Source organism: Bos taurus, chromosome 12, assembly GCF_002263795.3.
Source record: "Bos taurus isolate L1 Dominette 01449 registration number 42190680 breed Hereford chromosome 12, ARS-UCD2.0, whole genome shotgun sequence".
NCBI classification, from domain to species: domain Eukaryota; kingdom Metazoa; phylum Chordata; class Mammalia; order Artiodactyla; family Bovidae; genus Bos; species Bos taurus.
The window spans coordinates 11,421,334-11,440,942 of record NC_037339.1 but is presented as its reverse complement, the minus strand read 5'-3'; the positions used below and the strand labels follow the sequence as shown (position 1 = coordinate 11,440,942).

The following is a 19,609-nucleotide window of genomic DNA, read 5'->3' as shown; positions in this document are numbered from 1 at the left end:
ATTGACATTTTGAAGAGTCTAGACCTTTTGTCTTGTAGAATGTTCCACATTCTGGATTCGTCTGTTTCCTTATAACGCTCTTTAACTTGTTCCTTTATCTCCTGCATTCTATGAAAAGTTGTATTTAAATATTCCATTCTATTCAGGTTATACATTTAGAGCAAGAATACTTCGCAGGTGTTGTTATATTCATGTTGCGTCTCATCACAAGTCATAGAATATCAGATTGCCCCACTTTTAGCAAGGATCACTGTGAGCATTTAGTGAAGTTGGTGACCACAAAAAAAATCCTGATTGTGAAAGTGTATTTCTCCCTTGATAATAAGGGAATAATCCAAATAATATAATAATATAGTAATATAAGTAATATATCCTATTCCCAACAACTTTTCTTCCATGGTCTTTAACATCCAGTAGTGATCTTTGCCTGAATTAGTTATTTAGTTTGGTGTTTCAAAATGATGATTTTCTAATTTCATCATTCCTTCTGCATGTATTAACTGGCATTCTTCACTGTGAAGAACTTTCCTCCCCACTACCTTCTCTCCTCCTTTCTTCTCTTTCTCTTTCCATTTTTATTTTACCTCATTGTAAACTCATATATTGAATTTTGTATGTTTGTGACTTCATTATAGACTTACAGATTTATTTTTTAAATTCAATAAAATATAATCACTATTGTTTTTCTTTTTGAAAAAATTGAGGTGTAGTTGATTTATACTACTATGTTTCAGGTGTACAACAAAGTGATTCACTATTTTGAAAGGTTGTTAGCCACTTATAGTTATCATAAAATATTGGCTTTCTTCCCTGTGCTGTACAATATATCCTTATAATTCATTTATTTTATACATAGTAGTCTGTACTTCTTACTCCCCTACATCTATTCTTCTCTTCCCCTTTTCCTCTCCTCACTGGTAACCACTAGTTTGAGTCCATTTCTTTTTTGTTATATTCACTGCTGCTGCTGCTGCTAAGTCACGTCAGTCGTGTCCGACTCTGTGCAACCCCATAGACAGCAGCCCACCAGGCTCCCCCGTCCCTGGGATTCTCCAGGCAAGAACACTGGAGTGGGTTGCCATTTCCTTCTCCAATGCAGGAAAGTGAAAAGTGAAAGTGAAGTCGCTCAGTCGTGTCTGACTCTTCGCAACCCCATGGACTGCAGCCTACCAGGCTCCTCCATCCATGGGATTTTCCAGGCATGAGTACTGGAGTGGGTTGCCACTGCCTTCCCCAGATCAGATCAGATCAGATCAGTCGCTCAGTCGTGTCCGACTCTTTGCGACCCCATAAATCGCAGCACTCCAGGCCTCCCTGTCCATCACCAACTCCCAGAGTTCAGTGAGACTCACGTCCATTGAGTCAGTGATGCCATCCAGCCATCTCATCCTCTGTCGTCCCCTTCTCCTCCTGCCCCCAATCCCTCCCAGCATCAGAGTCCTTTCCAATGAGTCAACCCTTCACATGAAGTGGCCAAAGTACTGGAGTTTGAGCTTTAGCATCATTCCTTCCAAAGAAATCCCAGGGCCGATTCAAAAGCAGTTATATTCACTGCTGCTGCTGCTAAGTCGCTTCAGTCGTGTCCGACTCTGTGCAACCCCATAGACAGCAGCCCACCAGGCTGCCGTCCCTGGGATTCTCCAGGCAAGAACACTGGAGTGGGTTGCCATTTCCTTCTCCATTGCGTAAAAGTGAAAAGTGAAAGTGAAGTCGCTCAGTCGCAACCGACTCGTGGCGACCCCATGGACTGTAGCCCACCAGGCTCCTCCATCCATGGGATTTTCTAGGCAAGAGTACTGGAGTGGCTTGCCATTGCCTTCTCCAGTTATATTTACTAGTGTGTTTTAATTTTTAGACTCCCTATATAAGTGATACTATACATATTTGTCTTTCTCTGTTTGACTTATTTCATTAAGCACAGTACCCTCCAAGTTCATTTATGTTATTGCAAATTGCAAAATTTCATTTTTTCTGGCCGAGCAATATTCCAGTGTGTGTTTGTGTGTGTGTGTGTGTCACATCTTTATCCATTCATGAATACTTATGGTTGCTTATGTATCCATTCATGGATAATTATGGAAGCAACTATGGTTGCTCCATATCTTGGCTGTTATAAACAGTACTGCTGTGAACATTGGGTGAATATATCTCTTTGAGTTAAGGTTTTTATTTTCAGATATATACCCAGGAGTGGAATTGCTGGATATGTTAGTTCTATGTTTAGTGTTTTGAGAAACCTCCATGCTACTTTCCCCAGTGATGCACCAATTTACATTCCCACCAACAGTGTACAGGGGTTTCCTTTTCTCCATATGGTTCTGATGTTAGATGATAGCCTTTCTTTCTGATGATAGCCATTCTGACAGATGCAAGGTGATGCCTCACTGTGGTTTTGATTTGCATTTCTCTGATGATTAATGATGTGGAGCATCTTTTCATATGCCTGTTGGCCACTTGAGTGTCTTCTTTGGAAAAATGTCTATTCATGTCTTCTGCCTTTTTAAAACAATGTATTTTGTATCTAATATAGCTTTGTAGGATGATAGATAATAAAACTTTTGAAAGATTACATAACTCAGCGGTCTCATAAATCAGTGTTTAAAATACCATCTATTGGAATAGGGTGTTTATGGTTCTTTCTTTGTTATAAGTTATTTCACCTCTTAGTCAAATGGCTGTGATTTAAAACAGTACAGTTTATTTGAAAGACCTTGGGATCAGTTTAATATTTAAGTATTTGTTGAGTATGGAATTTACTCATGCTGTACTTTTGGTTCTAGGTCGATGTGAAAGTGGACCCTAAGGACTTGCGAATAGATACATTTCGAGCCAAAGGCGCAGGAGGGCAGCATGTTAATACAACCGATAGTGCTGTCAGACTTGTCCACATCCCCACAGGTGAGCTAGTCCTTTTGCCTTTGTACTTTTAACTCTTTTTTTTACATCTTATAAAACTGTTCGGCATTTAGAAAGAGTTTTATGTTAGTGTCTGTGTTCTTGCACAAACCCTTTAAAGATGACACTGGAGGGACTTCCCTGGTGGTCCAGTGGCTAAGACTCCACACTCCCACTGCAGAGGGCCCGAGTTCAATCCCTAGTCAGGGAACTAGATCCCACGTGCCACAACTGAGAGATACTGCATGCCATGATGAAAGATCCTTCGTGCTGCAAGTAAGACCCAAAGCTGCCAGATAAATACCTAAATAAATAAATACATAAAAGATTTTCTGAAAGAAAAAAAAAAAAAAAGGTGACCCCTTTGAACCCATGACTGGGTCATGCGTTTGGGTTCAAAGTCTCCAGTGTGTTCATATTCCCTTCTGTTTGGACAAAGTCCCTCCTTGGCTGTGTATATACATATAAGAGTGAGGTAACTCTTAAACTCTTAAAAGAGTGAGTAACTCTCAGTGCGTGGGCGCCACTTACCCAGTAATAAGTTTCGACAGTCGGGGAGTGAATCAGCTTTTTTTTATCAGGGCCCCTGAAATGTCAGCATTTGTAGAACTTTTTCTCTTGGGTAGTTTTCTCCTAAGCAGGTTTACCAGGACACACTTGACAGTAAAGTCAGGGTCTCCCCATTCAGTAAGCAAACTTTCACTTAATCGTTTTTTTCAGTCTTGTGCCTCACACTTGCCTTCCTTTGTACCTTTGAAGACTCAAGTCTGGAACTTTCCTTATTTAATTCTCTGAAGACTGTACCTTCTGCCTCTTACAGACTGAGGGAGGGGACTTGAAAATGTAGTTGTTATATAGACTTTCTGAGTCTAGTCCCCAAACGGTCAGCCCCAGTCTCTGGGAGTCCTCAGTATAGTGCTTCATAAAAGTCTTAAGGATCTATACGTATATCTTAAAATATAAAAAAATACAAGGAAACAGTTATTTTAAAATTTTAGGTAGTGGTTACTTCTGGGAGGCATGACATAGCTTCTGGCTTGGAAGGGGGCAAATGGGAGGTTTAAAGGGCATTTAGAAATATTCTTTGTGGCTCAGCTGGTAAAGAATCTGCCTACAGTGTGGGAGACCTAGATTCAGTCCTGGGTTTGGAAGATCCCCTGGAAAAGGGAAAGGCTACCCATTCCAGTATTCTGGCCTGGAGAATTCCATGGACTGTATAGTCCATGGGGTCACAAAGAGTCAGACACGATTGAGGGACTTTCACTTTCAGCAATATTCTATTTAAGCTGCGTGGTACATATATATTCTTTTACATTATGCATATTCTTCCCTATGTGGAGTATACAATTGACCCTTAAACAACATGGGTTTCAACTGCATTTTGTTGTTTAGTCACTAAGTAGTGTCTGACTCTTTAAAACCCCATGGACTGCAGCCCGCCTGGCTTCCCTGTCCTTCGCTATCTCCCAGAGTTTGCTCAAACTCATGTCCATTGTGTCAGTGATGCCATCCAACCATCTCATCCTCTGTCGTCCCCTTCTCCTCCTACCTTCAATCCTTCCCAGCATCAGGATCTTTTCCAGTGAGTCAGCTTTTCCCAGCAGGTGGCCAAAGTACTGGATCTTCAGCTTCAACAACAGTCCTTCCAATGAATATTCAGAACTAATTTCCTTTAGGATAGACTGCTTTGATCTCCTTGCAGTCCATGAGACTCTCAAGAGTCTTTTTCAACACCACAGTTCAAAAGCATCAATTCTTCGGTGCTCAGTCTTTTTTGTCCAACTCTCACATCTGTACATGACTACTGGAAAAACCATAATCTTTGACTCTACAGACCTTGGTTGGCAAAGTGATGTCTCTGCTTTTTAATACACTGTCTAGGTTTGTCATAGCTTTCCTTCCAAGGAGCAAGAGTCTTTTAATTTCATGGCTATAGTCACTGTGCAGTGATTTTGGAGCCCAAGAAAATAAAGTCTGTCACTGTTTCCAATTTTTCCCCTTCTATTTGCCATGAAATGATGGGGTTGGATGCCATGATCTTAGTTTTTTGAATGTTGAGTTTTAAGCCAGCTTTTTCACTCTCCTCTTTTACCCTCATCAAGAGGCTCTTTAGTTCCTCTTCACTTTCTGCCATAGGGGTGATGTCATCTTTATATCTGAGGTTGTTGATATTTCTCCCAGAAATCTTGATTCCAGCTTGTGATTCATCCAGTCCAGCATTTCACATGATGCACTCCACATAGAAGTTAAATAAGCAGGGTGACAATATACAGCTTGACGTATTCCTTTCCCAATTTCGAACCAGCCCGTTGTTCCATGTCCGGTTCTAACTGTTGCTTCTTGACCTGCATACAGGTTTCTCAGAAGAGAGGTAAGGTGGTGTAGTATTCTCATCTCTTGAAGAATTTTCCACAGTTTCTTGTGATCCACATAGTCAAAGGCTTTAGTATAGTCAGTGAAGCAGAAGTAGATGTTTTCCTGGAATTCCCTTACTTTCCCTATGATCCAAGGAATGTTGGCAATTTGATCCCTGGTTCCTCTGCCTTTTCTAAAACCAGCTTAAACATCTGGAAGTTCACAGTTCACGTATTGCTGAAGCCTGGCTTGGAGAATTTTGAGCATTACTTTACTAGCGTGTGAGATGAATGCAATTGTGTGGTACTTTGAGCATTCTTTGGCATTGCCCTTCTTTGGGATTAGAATGAAAACTGACCTTTTCCAGTCCTGTGGCCACTGCTGAGTTTTCCAACTTTGCTGGCATATTGAGTGCAGCACTTTAACAGCATCATCTTTTAGGATTTGAACTAGTTCAGCTGTAATTCCATCTCCTCCACTAGCTTTGTTCATACTAATGTTTCCTAAGGCTCAATTGACTTCACACTCCAGGATGTCTGACTCTGAGTGACCATACCATCATGGTTTTCCAGGTCATTAAAATCTCTTTTATATAGTTCTGTGTATTTTTGCCACTTCTTTCTAATCTCTTCTGCTGCTTTTAGGTCCACCTTTTCTGTCCTTTATTGTGATGATCCTTGCATGAAAGGTTCCTTTGATATCTCCAGTTTTCTTGAAGAATTCTCCTAGTGTTTCCCATTCTATTGTTTTCCTGTATTTCTTTGCATTGTTTGCTTAAGAAGGCTTTTATCTCTCCTTGTTATTCTTTGGAACTCTGCATTCAGTTGGGTGTATCTTTCCCTTTCTCCCTTGCTTTTCACTTCTATTCTTTTCTCAGCTATTTGTAAAGCCTCCTCAGACAACTACTTTGCCTTCTTGTATTTCTTTTTCTTTGGGATAGTTTTGATCACCACCTCCTGCAGAATGTTATGAACCTCCATCCGTAGTTCTTCAGGCACTCTGTCGGCCAGATCTAATCCCTTGAATGTATTGGTCACCTCCATGCATAATCATAAGGGATTTGATTTAGGTCATACCTGAATGGCCTAGTGGTTTTCTTTTTCTTCAATTTAAGTCTGAATTTGGCAATAAGGAGCTCATGATCTGAGCCACAGTCAGCTCCAGTCCTTGTTTTTGCTGACTGTATAGGGCTTCTTCATCTTCGGCTGCAAAGAATATAATCGATCTGATTTCGGTATTGACCATCTGGTGATGTCCGTGTGTAGAGTTGTCTCTTGTGTTGTTGCAAGAGGGTGTTTGTTATGACCAGTGTATTCTCTTTACAAAACTCTGTTAGCGTTGATCCTGCCTCATTTTGTACTCCTCCAAGGCCAAATTTTCTATATTCTAGGTATCTCTTGACTGCATACTTTGCATTCCAGTCCCCTATGATAAAAAAGACTTTTTTGGTGTTGTTCTATAAAGTCTTATTGATCTTCATAGAACTGTTCAACTTCAGTTTCTTTGGCATTAGCGGTTGGGTTATAGACTTGGATTACTGTGATATTGAATGATTTGCTTTGGAAATCAACTGAAACCATTGTCATTTCAAGATTAATTACACTCAAGTACTGCATTTCAGACTGTTTTGCTGACTATGAGGGTGACTCCATTTCTTCTAAGGGATTCTTGCCCACAGTAGTAGTTATAATGGTCATCTGAATTAAATTCGCCCATCCTGTCCATTTTAGTTCACTGATTCCTAAGATGTCGACGTTCACTCTTGCCATTTCCTGCTTGGCCATGTCCAACTTACCTTGATTCATGGACCTAACATTCCAGGTTCCTATGCAATATTGTTCTTTACAGCATCAGACTTTACTTTCAGCACCAGACACATTCACAACTGAGCATCGTTTCCCCTTTGGTTCAGTCTCTTCAGTGTTTCTGGAGCTTATAGTAATTGCCCTCTGCTCTCCCCCAGTAGCATATTGGACACCTTCTGACCTGGGGGACTCATCTTCTGGTGTCACATCCTTTTGCCAAGAATACTGGAGTGTTGTCATTCCCTCCTCCAGTGGACCACTTCTTGTTAGAACCACCTGGGTCTATATAAATGCAGATTTTTTTTCAATAAATGTGTATTTGTATTATAAGTTGAAACACCTTATTTAGATATCAGAATCTAGAGAGCCATCTACAAGAATTACCGTCATAACTCATGTATAGTTTCTGTGTACTTCATCTAAAATGTTTTTCATTCTTTTCCTGATTAACCTTTCCCCCTTTAAAACGTTCCTCAGTTCTATCTTCTTTATCAGTTTTATTGTGATATAATAGACACCTCAGGGTTTCCCAGGTGGCTCAGTGGTAAAGAATCTGCCAGCAATGCAGGAGACACCTGTTTAATCCCTGAGTCAGGAAGATCTCTTGGAGCAGGAAATGGCAACCTGCTCCAGCATTCTTGCCTGGGAAATCCCATGGACGGAGGAGCTGGGTGGGTTGCAGTCCGTGGGGTCACACAAAGAATCAGACGCATCTGAGCGACTGAGCACGTGAGCACGCACTCTTTACCTCTGATCCCTGTTATTTTTCAGGACTTGTAGTGGAATGCCAGCAAGAACGGTCACAGATAAAAAACAAAGAAATAGCTCTGCGTGTGTTGAGAGCTAGACTCTACCAGCAGATTATTGAGAAAGACAAGTGTCAGCAACGAAGTGCAAGAAAACTGCAGGTAAGATTTATTAGGTGAAATAACTTGATGGCTCTGTACAGAAAGCCATCATCTTGTATAGGAAAATGGAGTAAATATTCTTAATCTAATGGAAGTACCTTGGAGCGCTGGAAAACATGTTCATTTGTAAACAGCAATAATTTAATACAGTTGGTTATGGCTAAACTCAGACATGCCAGTTTGCAAATAAGGAGAGGAGATACGTATAAATTAAAAATTATTTCCCAGTTGTGTTCTGTGTTTATATCATAGTTATCTTTAAGAGGAAATCAGTGTAAAAGACAATTCTCTAGAAATTAAGAGACTTTACAGGTTTTTAATTTAAAAACCTATGCTTTTATTATAATTTTATGTAGAATCAAAAATATATGGCATGCAAAAAACTGGTAATAGTGATTGCTTCTGATGTGTCTGGGAACAAAGACTAGAAAAGAGATTTATTTTTTGTTTATACTCTTTTCTACTTTTAAAATTTTGTACTATATACATTTATATTATTTATACAAATATATACATAGATAAGTTTTAAGCAAAATGAATAAATGTCATTGTTTTAAGTAAACCAAGTGTTGTATGATTTTAACTTCTGAAAAAATAAAGTTTGTCTTTGAGAGAAACTGGAAGAGACAGTGGAACCCAGAAATAACTGTGTTTCTGTGTTATTTACAGGTAATTATACTTCAGTAAATGTGGGAGATTTTGTGGCCTGTTAGGATAATGAGATTGTATAAAACTAAACATCAATTATTCTTTTCACATAGGTGTCCTAGTCTTTCACACTTTTGCCCTTTTCATTTATTTCCCTTACTAACTTGCAGATAGTAAAAGTGCCAGAATAAATAATATATCAGTCTTAAACACTATCAGCTGTGCCACATTTAATGAAAGACATTAGGGTTTTTAAAAAAATATTTATTTATTTATTTGGCCGCACTGGTTCTTAGTTCCGGCACGTGGGAACTAGTTCCCTGACCAAGGATCGAACCTGAGTCCCCTGAGTTGAGAGCAGAGTCTTAGCCACTGGACCACCAGGGAAGTCCCAGACATTGGGTTTTACTTGCCATTTGACATTTTGGCATCACACAGTAATTTTCAGAGTAAGTATTGGCAATCGGCCTGTTTTGCAGATTTGGGGGGTTGTATCTACTTCAGTAGTTTGGTTTGAAAGACCAGAAAAGACCTTCTTGCCTCCCTTTGTCCATCTATGTGAAGTTTTTTAGCAGATGTTTCTAATGCTTAGGAGTTTTTCTTCCGCCAGTATATACAGGAGCTTTTCTATGGGAGGCATTGTGCCAGGTTCTGAACCCTGGCTCCACTTGGCACCTGAAGAGCTTTGCAGATGTTGAGATTCTGATATAACTGATCTTGGTGGGATCCTAGGCACTAATATGATACTTTGGGATAGTGGTTTCCAGACCTGGCTGGTTGCAGAATGGATGGCCTGGGGAATGTTTTAAAAATACATTACCCATAATTTAGTATTTCTTAGGTTAGGCTTTGGAATCTTTCAACAATTTCCCAGATACTCAGCCATACTTAAGAGTTTAGTGTCATACTGTTTGCTTTGTAAGTTGTAGGAATGTCTTTTTTTTTTTTTTTAATCTTAAAAAGTGAAAGTGATATAGTTGTAACATATTGCATAGCAACTGTGCTTCAATAAAAAATAAATAATACAATAAATTGTCAAATCAAAAGTGAAAGTGAGTGAGACAGGATATTGTGCGCCTTGTATGTGAGGGATGGAGGGCAGGTGAGCAGACGAGACTATGAATAACCACCACCTAAGGTAGACCGGTGTGCCGTGAAGAAGATTCCAGGTGCATGGGTTTTGAAGGAGGAAGATAACATATTTTTCATGTTGGGACCAGGAAAGTCAAGATGGTACGAAAGTGCTAGGAAGCGCATCCCTTGAGGTGATGTTTTAGCTGGGTTAACAGACTTGCACATAATAATGAAATGGCATACTAAGTGGAATTTTTGAGGTTCACATATTTTCAGAAATAATTTTGGGAAAGTTGGCCACATTATGAAGTACAATTGAATGCTGAGTTGAGTTGTGAGTGCTTAGTAGTCAAGGAGCCAAAGAAGGAAATTGACCAAAAAACCCAAAACACTGTGCTTTAGGAAAACTAAGCAGGGCAATGCAATGTAAACAGGGAAATGGAAGATTAATTTTTACAGGAATGTAGTGAAAGTCATGAGCCCTAGAATGATAATAAAAATGGCAAGGGCAGGATATAATAAAAGACCCTTGAATCCTTGGGAATTGGGGAGAATTGAGATAAGCTGAAGGTCCTTTCAGTGTCTATATCAAAGCCTGCCAGATAGTCAGCCCCCATGAAATGTCTGTCAAAGTGTATAGGATGTCAAGTTCCCTACTTAGGTCAAAAGAAACATTGTGGGGTCATTTACAGAAACCACAGGAAGAACTGACTGATATAGAAAGATAATTTGGTTTTAAATATTTGGGGTTTGAGGTACCAAAGAAACATTCATTCTTATCCCATAACTAAGCTTTACAAAACTGTAGTCTTCAACAGTAAGTTCTGCCCATTCTTATTCCTGGTCACTTTGTATCTTGGAATTTAGAAAATAATTAAACTGTTAAAATAGAAAAGTAATTTGCAAGCCCTTTTTCCATTGTGATAAAGATAATGATAAAGTTAAAATATGAATTGCTTTTTGTTATGGCACAGGTGGGAACACGAGCCCAGTCAGAGAGAATCCGGACATATAATTTCACCCAGGATAGAGTCACTGACCACAGGATAGCATATGAAGTTCGAAATATTAAGGTAACAACACTGAGTATGTTTCATTTGCCTTTGATTTTTGAAGAAAGTACAGTCAAATTCTAGAGTAATCTTTGAAATATTACCTTTAAAATATTACTGAGTTTATGTTAGTATCCCAAATCTGCAAACATTTTTCTTAGTTTGCTGATAAGAAATACACTCTTTGTGCCAATATGAAAAAGCTGTCTTTTAAATTCAAAATTCTGTTATGCAATCACAGTGTATTAATGGATTTTCAATATGTCTATCAATTTTCTATTGCCGTATAATGAGTAACTGCAAATTTATTGCCTTAAAAGAATGCCTATTTATCATCTCAGTTACTGTATGTCAGAAATCCAGGAATGACAGAGCTGAGTTCTCTGCTCTAGGTCTCACAAACCTGAAATCAAGGTGCTGGCCAGCCGGCCTGCTTTTGTAGAGCTTGGAGTCCTCTTCTGAGCTCATGTTGCTGGCAGCATTCTATTTCCTTGAGTTGTAGGATTGAAGCCCCCATCTTCTTGCTGGTCATCAGCTGTGTGCCGCTCTCAGCTCCCAAAGGCCGCCCACAGCTGCTTGCGGTCTAGTCCCCTCGATGGGCCCTTTCCCACTGAAACTCTTGCAGAAATGGCCTTTTTAAGGGATCGGCTGTTTAGGTCAGCCCCACCTGGAAAAGCATCACTAATCAGTCATCTGATCACTGGAGTGATCATCATCACAGCTTCTGCCTGCTCTAAAGGAAGGGGATTTTGCCAAGGTGTGGACTCCAAGGGGCATCTTAGAATTCTGTTTACCACAATGTGTATCATTAGATTCAGGTGTTCAATGATGCTTTCAGGAAAAAGACCCTGTCAGTTTGATTTGAACATTAACCTAACTAAATCCCATGTCACCAGGATCATTGACAGTAATCCATTAACAACAAAGCACAGGAAAAAATTTTTTTTTCTTCCACTGAAGGGGAAAATAAACTGGTTCCCATAAAGGACTACATGGAAAAGGCAGGAGGTAGAAGGTTTTGATCCTTGTCCTGGCTACCATGTGATACCTCGGGCTTCTTTCACTTGATTCTGTCTCATACACAGAATTAAAGTCCTGATTTTACAGAAGAAATATCTATGGTTTTAACATATTTAGAAATTTCTGTGTTTCTTAGGCCATTTCCTCTGTCTTCTCAGCAATTTCAGGCCGTCTTGCATAGGAACATAATAGCCTGTTGAAAAGGAGAAAATATTTACCAACTTCCCTTTCCTCAGGAAACACACAGTAATAATACCCAAACACGTTTGGTCATGGTGTTCTAGTTACAACATCATTTTTCAGTTGTTTTTCTTACAGTGGTGATGGTTTACCATGAGACAGCTACATTTTTGTGACCAGTAATATTTTTTAGAAGGGCACACAGGTGTTCAGCAGTGCATTCAGTCATGAAACAGAGGTTAACTGGTTTTTATAGTTATAAAATATATGCTGCTGCTGCTGCTGCTGTGTCGCTTCAGTCGTGTCCGACTCTGTGCGACCCCACAGATGGCAGCCCACCAGGCTGCTCTGTCCCTGGGATTCTCCAGGCAAGAATATTGGAGTGGGTTGCCATTTCCTTCTCCAATAACTTTGGCCTAAATACTAATATGTTATTACTAAACTAGCATGCCAGCCTCAGAAAGAACAAGGACAGTCATATTGGTATGCTCTACTAATCACTAACCAACTTAAAGGGAAAGAAAGAAAATGCTCCATATTAGTGAAGGGAAAAGGCTTGAAAATGGTATGAAAACAAATTGTTGAGGTAAAACATTAAAATCTGTGGAGAAGGGAATGGCAACCCACTGCAGTATTCTTGCCTGGAGAATCCCATGGACAGAGGAGCCTGGTGGGGCTACAGTCCATGGGGTCGCTACGTCCATGACTTAGTGACTAAACTACTCAGACTCTTAAGGTAATTTCAGTGTTGGTAACCTGATACTAGGATGTTTTCCATATTACTCATTTTTTTTGGTCCTAGTTGAGACAGAAGCTCATCAAATCCTGACATCTCTCCTGCGGGAGAATGTCCCAGACCAAGGGGGTGGGCAGGTCTTGAGGTGAGAGCAGTTACTAAACAGAACTCCCTCTGTGCTCGTTCTGGTATCGAAGAGGCAAGATAACTGGCAGCAGGGTTCCTTCTCAGGATCACGTTTGCTGCCACATCAGTTAATATCAGAGCCCTTTAATCTGGAGGTGATACTGTAACTTGATTGCACTAATTCGTTTTTCATTATTGATAGCTGTTTTATTTACACCCTCCCACATACAGTCCTGGGGACCACTGTAAACCTCTCAGACGACTTGTATTTTTGTAGCACTACGAGATTTATTTACATCCCTATAAAGACAACTGTGAAAATCACTCAGTTGTGTCCAGTTCTTTGCGAGGCCATGGACTATACAGTCCATGGAATTCTCTGGGCCAGAACACTGGAGTGGGGGCCTTGGACTTTGACAGACGTCCTGCTGTGTGTTTGAAACAGGAAAGTCAGAGTATTTCCTGTGTGTCAGCCTTCCCAGGTAGCGAAATGCAGGAGCAGGAAAGTCTGCCTTTCGCCACATGCACAGCCACTGACCCGGAGCGGAGGCTGTGTGGGCAGTGAGTGGCACCCATGTGTGGCTTCCAGCTCTGCTGCCGGCGGGGCTCAGAGCGGCACAGAGGGAGGAGGGTCCACGATCCTCAGCCACCCGCCAGACTGAAGGCCGGAAGCAACTTGACGTAAAATTCGGCAGGATCTTCCCTCCCCTAGCCCCTTCTCTGTTAGACCTATTCACTTACAAATGGTCGCTTTCCAGGCTGAAAGATCTGTTGCCTGAGGCGAGCAGAGAGCTTAACCTCCAGTTTCTACACCGATCTCAACCCTGTGGTCTCTCAGCATCTGTTGTGTGAGCTACTGAAGTGACCTCTTCCTCCCTCTGATTGGAAACTCACCTGGCAGTTTTTGGATTAGAGAATTCTTATCTCCTGCCTTGTCACTTTGGGAATTTTGAATTTCTTTGCTTTTGTTTTTAAGAAGTAACCTAAAATTTCCTACAGCACTAAATAAAATGGTACTGGTCCTGTCCTTCAGAAAAAAAAAAAAATTAAAATCTGTACACAGGACAGAGAAAGAAACTAGTCAGACTGCATGATTTAGGAACTGAAGAGTTATATTGGTTGCCCAAAAGTTTGTTCAGTTTTTCCGTAACATCTTATGGAAAAACCCAAATGAACTTCTGGCCCAACCCAACAGATGAGGCAGGAAAAGTGATAAAGGCCTTAGCCCCAGGGCAGCTGCTGTAGGACTGAGTGGAAAGGAAAGAAAGTCGGCGCCTGAGGGTCTCTGCTCAGCCCTCCTCCGCCATTCTACAGCCAGGCCTCCTCCCTTCTCCATGCACAGAGCTCTTCATGGAGTGGCTGTATTCTTCCAAGATCATGATCTTGACCCAAGACAATAATTGGTTTGTTTGGTAAGGAAGTCCAGACAAGCCCCAGCCAATGAGCTTCTTCCCAGGATTTTTAATTGAGACAAATATGCTCCTTCTCTCTCGGTGGATGAAGCTGAAATATGTAAAGCTTACAAGAGGTTAGAAGCCGTATTTCCAGCCATGGCGAGCAGCAGTCTTCAGTGAGGGAACACTGGAAGCTCATATATTGATATTTTATTTTTTTTAACAGGCATTTATTTATTTGGCTGTGTCAAGCCATAGTTGCAGCACACGGGATCTTCTTGTGGGCTCCAGAGCACATGGGTTTAGTTGCCCTGGGACATGTGGGATGGTAGTTCCCCCAGCAGGGATTGAACCCGTGTCCCCTGCTTTGGGACGGGGATTCTTAACCACTGGACCAGCAGGGACGTGCCACAGCTGATGTAGTGAAAGGAGCAAAACTGGGAGAACGGGATACAGAGAACCCTGATGGTATTGTTAGTGATCGGGGTTCTTGGCCTTCCCTAATCAATAGAAATTGAGTAGCCACCAGATTAGGAATTCAGGTAAGGCTTCATTCAGGCCCCTGCTGCAGCGCAGTTGGGGCAGGAACAAATAACAGGTTCCCAAAAGTACTCTCTTCTGGATGCAGGGATGAGCTTATTTTTTATGTGGGGTGAGGGTAGGGGTGGCTTAGGTGTTTTGCCCACCCCTTAGGTGGTGGTATGGTGTTATGCACAGTACCAAGCTTTTTTTTTTTGCTCCAAGCCCCTCAAAAAATCACAGTTGGGTTTTTTGGTCTCTTTGTATCTTTTGGGTCCAGAATTTGCCCCAGCTGCCCATGCACGCAAGTTATTTTTAGGCCCATACAGTTTCTTTGTATTCTGTTGAGAGGTGTGTCCAGTGCAGCCAGCATCGCAGCACTGCAGCAAAGGGTCCCAGCCCCCAGGCCTGTCTCAGTATGAATTCCCACGTAATTTATACCTGAGGCTTAGCTTCATTCCCAGGGTGGTAGCAGTTCAGTTCAGTTCAGTCGCTCAGTCATGTCCGACTCTTTGCAACCCCATGAATCGCAGCACGTTAGGCCTCCCTGTCCATCACCAACTCCCAGAGTTCACTCAGACTCACGTCCATCGAGTCAGTGATGCCATCCAGCCATCTCATCCTCTGTCGTCCCCTTTTCCTCCTGCCCCCAGTCCCTCCCAGGATCAGTCTTTTCCAATGAGTCAACTCTTCGAGTGAGGTAGCCAAAATACTGGAGTTACAGCTTCAGCATCAGTCCTTCCAATGAACACCCATGACTGATCTCCTTCAGAATGGACTGGTTGGATCTCCTTGCAGTCCAAGGGACTCTCAAGAGTCTTCTCCAACACCACAGTTCAAAAGCATCAGTTCATCGGTGCTCAGCTTTCTTCACAGTCCAACTCTCACATCCATACATGACCACTGGAGAAACCACAGCCTTGACTAGATGGACCTTTCTTGGCAAAGTAATGTCTCTGCTTTTGAATATGCTATCTAGGTTGGTCATAACTTTCCTTCCAAGGAGTAAGCGTCTTTTAATTTCATGGCTGCAATCACCATCTGCAGTGATTTTGGAGCCCAGAAAAATAAAGTCTGACACTGTTTCCACTGTGTCCCCATCTATTTCCCATGAAGTGATAGGACCAGATGCCATGATCTTAGTTTTCTGAATGTTGAGCTTTAAGCCAGGGTGGTGGCAGTAGCCTTGTACATTCCTGCCCTTGGGTTCTCTGAAGTCAGCCAGAAATATGTTTATTATGAATTCCCTTGTAGATAATTTTCTTTTTAACTTACCTAAGTTGTAAGCTCAGATTACCATGTAATATCTGAGCCACTTCCCTGGGGGCTCAGTGGTAAATTACCATGCAAGCAGGAGATACAAGAGATGTGGGTTTGATCCCTGGGCAAGGAAGATTCTGTGGGTCAAGAAATGGCAACCCACTCCAGTATTCTTGCCTAAGAAATCCCATGGGCGGAGGTGCCTGGAGAGCTACAGTCCATGGGGTCAGAAAAGAATCGGACATGACTTAGCGACTAAACACCACCACCATCATGTAATATATTATTTTGTATTTTTATTCTGTTTCTGAAAGTCCCTGTGCAGATTGCTTTCCACCAGCCTCTCCTGTCCTGTATTCCAATTACACTGGAAATTTACTCTTGCCCTGGGTGTTCATTGCACTGTTTCCATACCTCTCTTCATACTCATTCTTTTGACTGAAGTGCTCTGTTTGTCTCTATTTGGAGAAATACTATTCTCTTTTTAAGATCTAATTCAAAATGTTCTTCTTTTTTTAAAAAATTTCTTACCCTGTATTATGCTTATGTGTTACCTAACTTTCCCACTAGATTGTAAGCTTCTGAAAGCTGGAAACTACAGCTCCCTCATCTTTGATCTTTTCCCTGGTGGCTCAGAGGTTAAAGTGTGTGCCCGCAATGCGGGAGGCCTGGGTTCAGTCCCTGGGTTGGGAACATCCCCTGGAGAAGGAAATGGCAACCCACTCCAGTATTCTTGCCTGGAGAATCCCATGGACAGAGGAGCCTGGTGGGCTACAGTCCACAGGGTCGCAAAGAGTCAAAGACACTTTGACACAGAGACTTAACTAGCACTCTGGTTAATCCAATTGAACTCTAAATGTGATGTGATTATCAATAAGAGTAATGACCCTTTTAACATAATTTTCAGATGATTAAATCACACTGGCAATAATCATAATAATTTGAGCTTACAGGGCACACTAATTTTATAAGCAATTTTCGAATTATGTTCAAAATGGTATATAAATCAGTTTTAAAATTTCATCAAGTTTAATCGACATTTTACTCTATGCTAGTGTTTTGTAGAATACAAAGATAGTAAGGCATATCTTTCCTCCTACAGTTTAATTTGAGAGATAAATGTGTACACTTAATCTGAAATTGAACTTCAAGACTACTCAGGAAAGACTAAATATAAGAGTAGTTCATGCCTACATCTAAACTTTAAATGGTCTGTGTTCCAAATGTCAGTATTAAAATATTTCTGTTAAGTGAATGTCTGGATTTTGAGCATTTCCAGAAGAGGAGACTCTGCTAAATCACTAATTCCAACAACTCTGTTACACAGAAACTTTATAACACAAGAAAGGTGCTCAAAGTCATTATTTTACTCATTTCTACTTCAGGGAGGACTGCTGGGAAGTCTTAACTGAAACAGTTTCCACCCAGTGGAATTATTTGGAGGTTTAATAAATGAGGGTTTTTTCCCTTCAACTTTTAATTTTGACAGTTCAAGCACACATGTTTAACGATTAGCTCATATATATATTCCTAGACCTGGATGGAACCTTTGTTAATACTTTGCTATTCTTGCCTTCTCTTCCGCCTCCACTTCGTCTATGTATACACTTGTGTTGCCGCTGAACCACTAGAAAGCAAGTTGTAGGACTCAAGACAATGTCCCCCAAATATTTCAGCATAAATATTTTTCAATACACAGGACTTCCAGATTTTAAAGCCAATGTGTTCCTAATTTAAGAAAAAACAGAACTATTATAAAGCACTTCTGGATTAAATAATTTGAATTTGGAAGATTGGCTAATTTAAAAATGCTAATTTAAACTATTTAAGAAAGAGTATAATTCCATTTACTTAATTTTTAGATTCACTTTTTACATAAAAAGTCAATATTAACTAGGGAATCCTCCCAAGTTAGCAATTGTGTTCATTACATTGTAGATTAGTAATCCTTTGTTGCTATTAAATAATGATTTTAAAGAAACAAAATATATAAATGCTTAATTCTTTGTTGTGTTTCTATCTAGTAATCAAGTTTTCATGGTAACTGTCTTTTACCAGGAATTTTTATGTGGGGAGAAGTGCTTGGATCAGCTAATTCAGAGACTGCTTCAATCAGCGGATGAAGAAGCCATTACTGAATTTTTGGATGAAAACCTTAAATCAGTGAAATAAAGTCTGATTTATAATTTATTATTGTAGAAATGAAATGAGCCTACATCAAGAAGTAGACCCAAGCAAGGAAGTCTTTTTGAAAGTTGATAAAGTGCAGCTAAAAATACACAGTACTCACAAAAATATTTTTTTAATGAATCAAGTCACGTTTCTTGACCTAAGAGTTTTATTTTAGGTTTCCTGTAAAGTACAGTCCAACTTTTCATGTAGAACCAAAGTATGCCTCTTCAGAAAGAGACAGTATTGAGAATTGACTGTGTGATTTAGAGCAGATCATTTGTTCTCTGTATATACCTTTTTTTTTAAAAACCATCTATAAAGTACTTTTGCCTGGAAAATCCCACAGATGGAGGAGCCTGGTGGGCTGCAGTCCATGGGGTCGCTAGAGTCGGACACGACTGAGCGACTTCACTTTCACTTTTCACTTGCATGCATTGGAGAAGGCAATGGCAACCCACTCCAGTGTTCTTGCCTGGAGAATGCCAGGGATGGGGAAGCCTGGTGGGCTGCCGTCTATGGGGTCGCACAGAGTCGGACACGACTGAAGTGACTTGGCAGCATAAATTAATTTAAATACATTTAAAATCTATTACTTCAGGACTTTCCCCATGGTAGAATCTAGTGATATAAACTTATAAACTTCCTTAAAGACAACGTACTGTTATTCACGTCAGTGTTAGGACTTAAACTACTACTTTTAAATAAAATAAATAAAAGTTGTGAAGAATATGAGTCAATAACGATGAGCACTAGTATACAGATGGTCGAGCTCTGTGAGGGCTGAATGAACTCTGTACTGTGCAAACTACAAGTCAATATTTAAAGCAGACTCTCTGGCTTCTGTTTCTTATTGTTCTGACTTCATAAGCATTCACAAATGTGGTGTGATGTGAGTAATTCACTGGGGCCGGTTTTGTGCTGTGACATGTAAAACCTAGTCCTTACCTTAGAGAGCTTCCAGCTGAACAGGGAACCAAAATATGTCACCAGCCCTAATTCCAAGTAGCACACTGTATTTAGTAATCGTTCTCGGGAAGCTTTTTGAGTAAAAAAGAAAGTGGTTGTTATTGTAGACAGTTCCTCAGAAAGGAACTATATGCCAGAAAAGACTGGTTAAAATAGAGTTTTAAGACCAATTGAATTATTTGGAAATAAAGATGAGAGGAAAATTTTCTCTGAAGCTTTTATTTTGAAAATCAAGTACTCAGAAAAGTTTTACACATAATTTTAAATAACCAGTTCAATGAATTGTCTAGATTCAACTATTGTTAATATCTTGTCATATTTGTCTTTTCTCTTTCTCTGATTCATACACATACAGCGGTTGTTGAACTATTTAAAAGTTTGTTATTTTTTTAAACAATTTTATCTTTTGGATGCACTTCACAGCATATGGAATCAGTTCCTCAACCCAGGATCAAGCCCAAGCCCCCTGCATCGGCAGCATGGAGTGTTGACTACTAGG

At 40.4% G+C, this 19,609-nt stretch overlaps 1 protein-coding gene across 2 annotated transcripts in view; it reads left to right on the top strand.

Moving 5' to 3' along the window:
- Positions 1-19,316, top strand: part of MTRF1 (mitochondrial translation release factor 1) — a 41,641-nt gene extending 22,325 nt beyond the window's left edge. The window contains exons 8-11 of one of the 2 annotated variants that reach the window (XM_059891970.1): positions 2,781-2,898; positions 7,827-7,963; positions 10,660-10,758; positions 18,031-19,316. In XM_059891970.1, coding sequence (XP_059747953.1) covers positions 2,781-2,898; positions 7,827-7,963; positions 10,660-10,758; positions 18,031-18,144 — 468 coding nt within the window. In that variant the 3' untranslated portion in view covers positions 18,145-19,316. 2 annotated transcript variants of the gene reach the window in all.
- Positions 19,317-19,609: the final 293 nt, after the last annotated feature.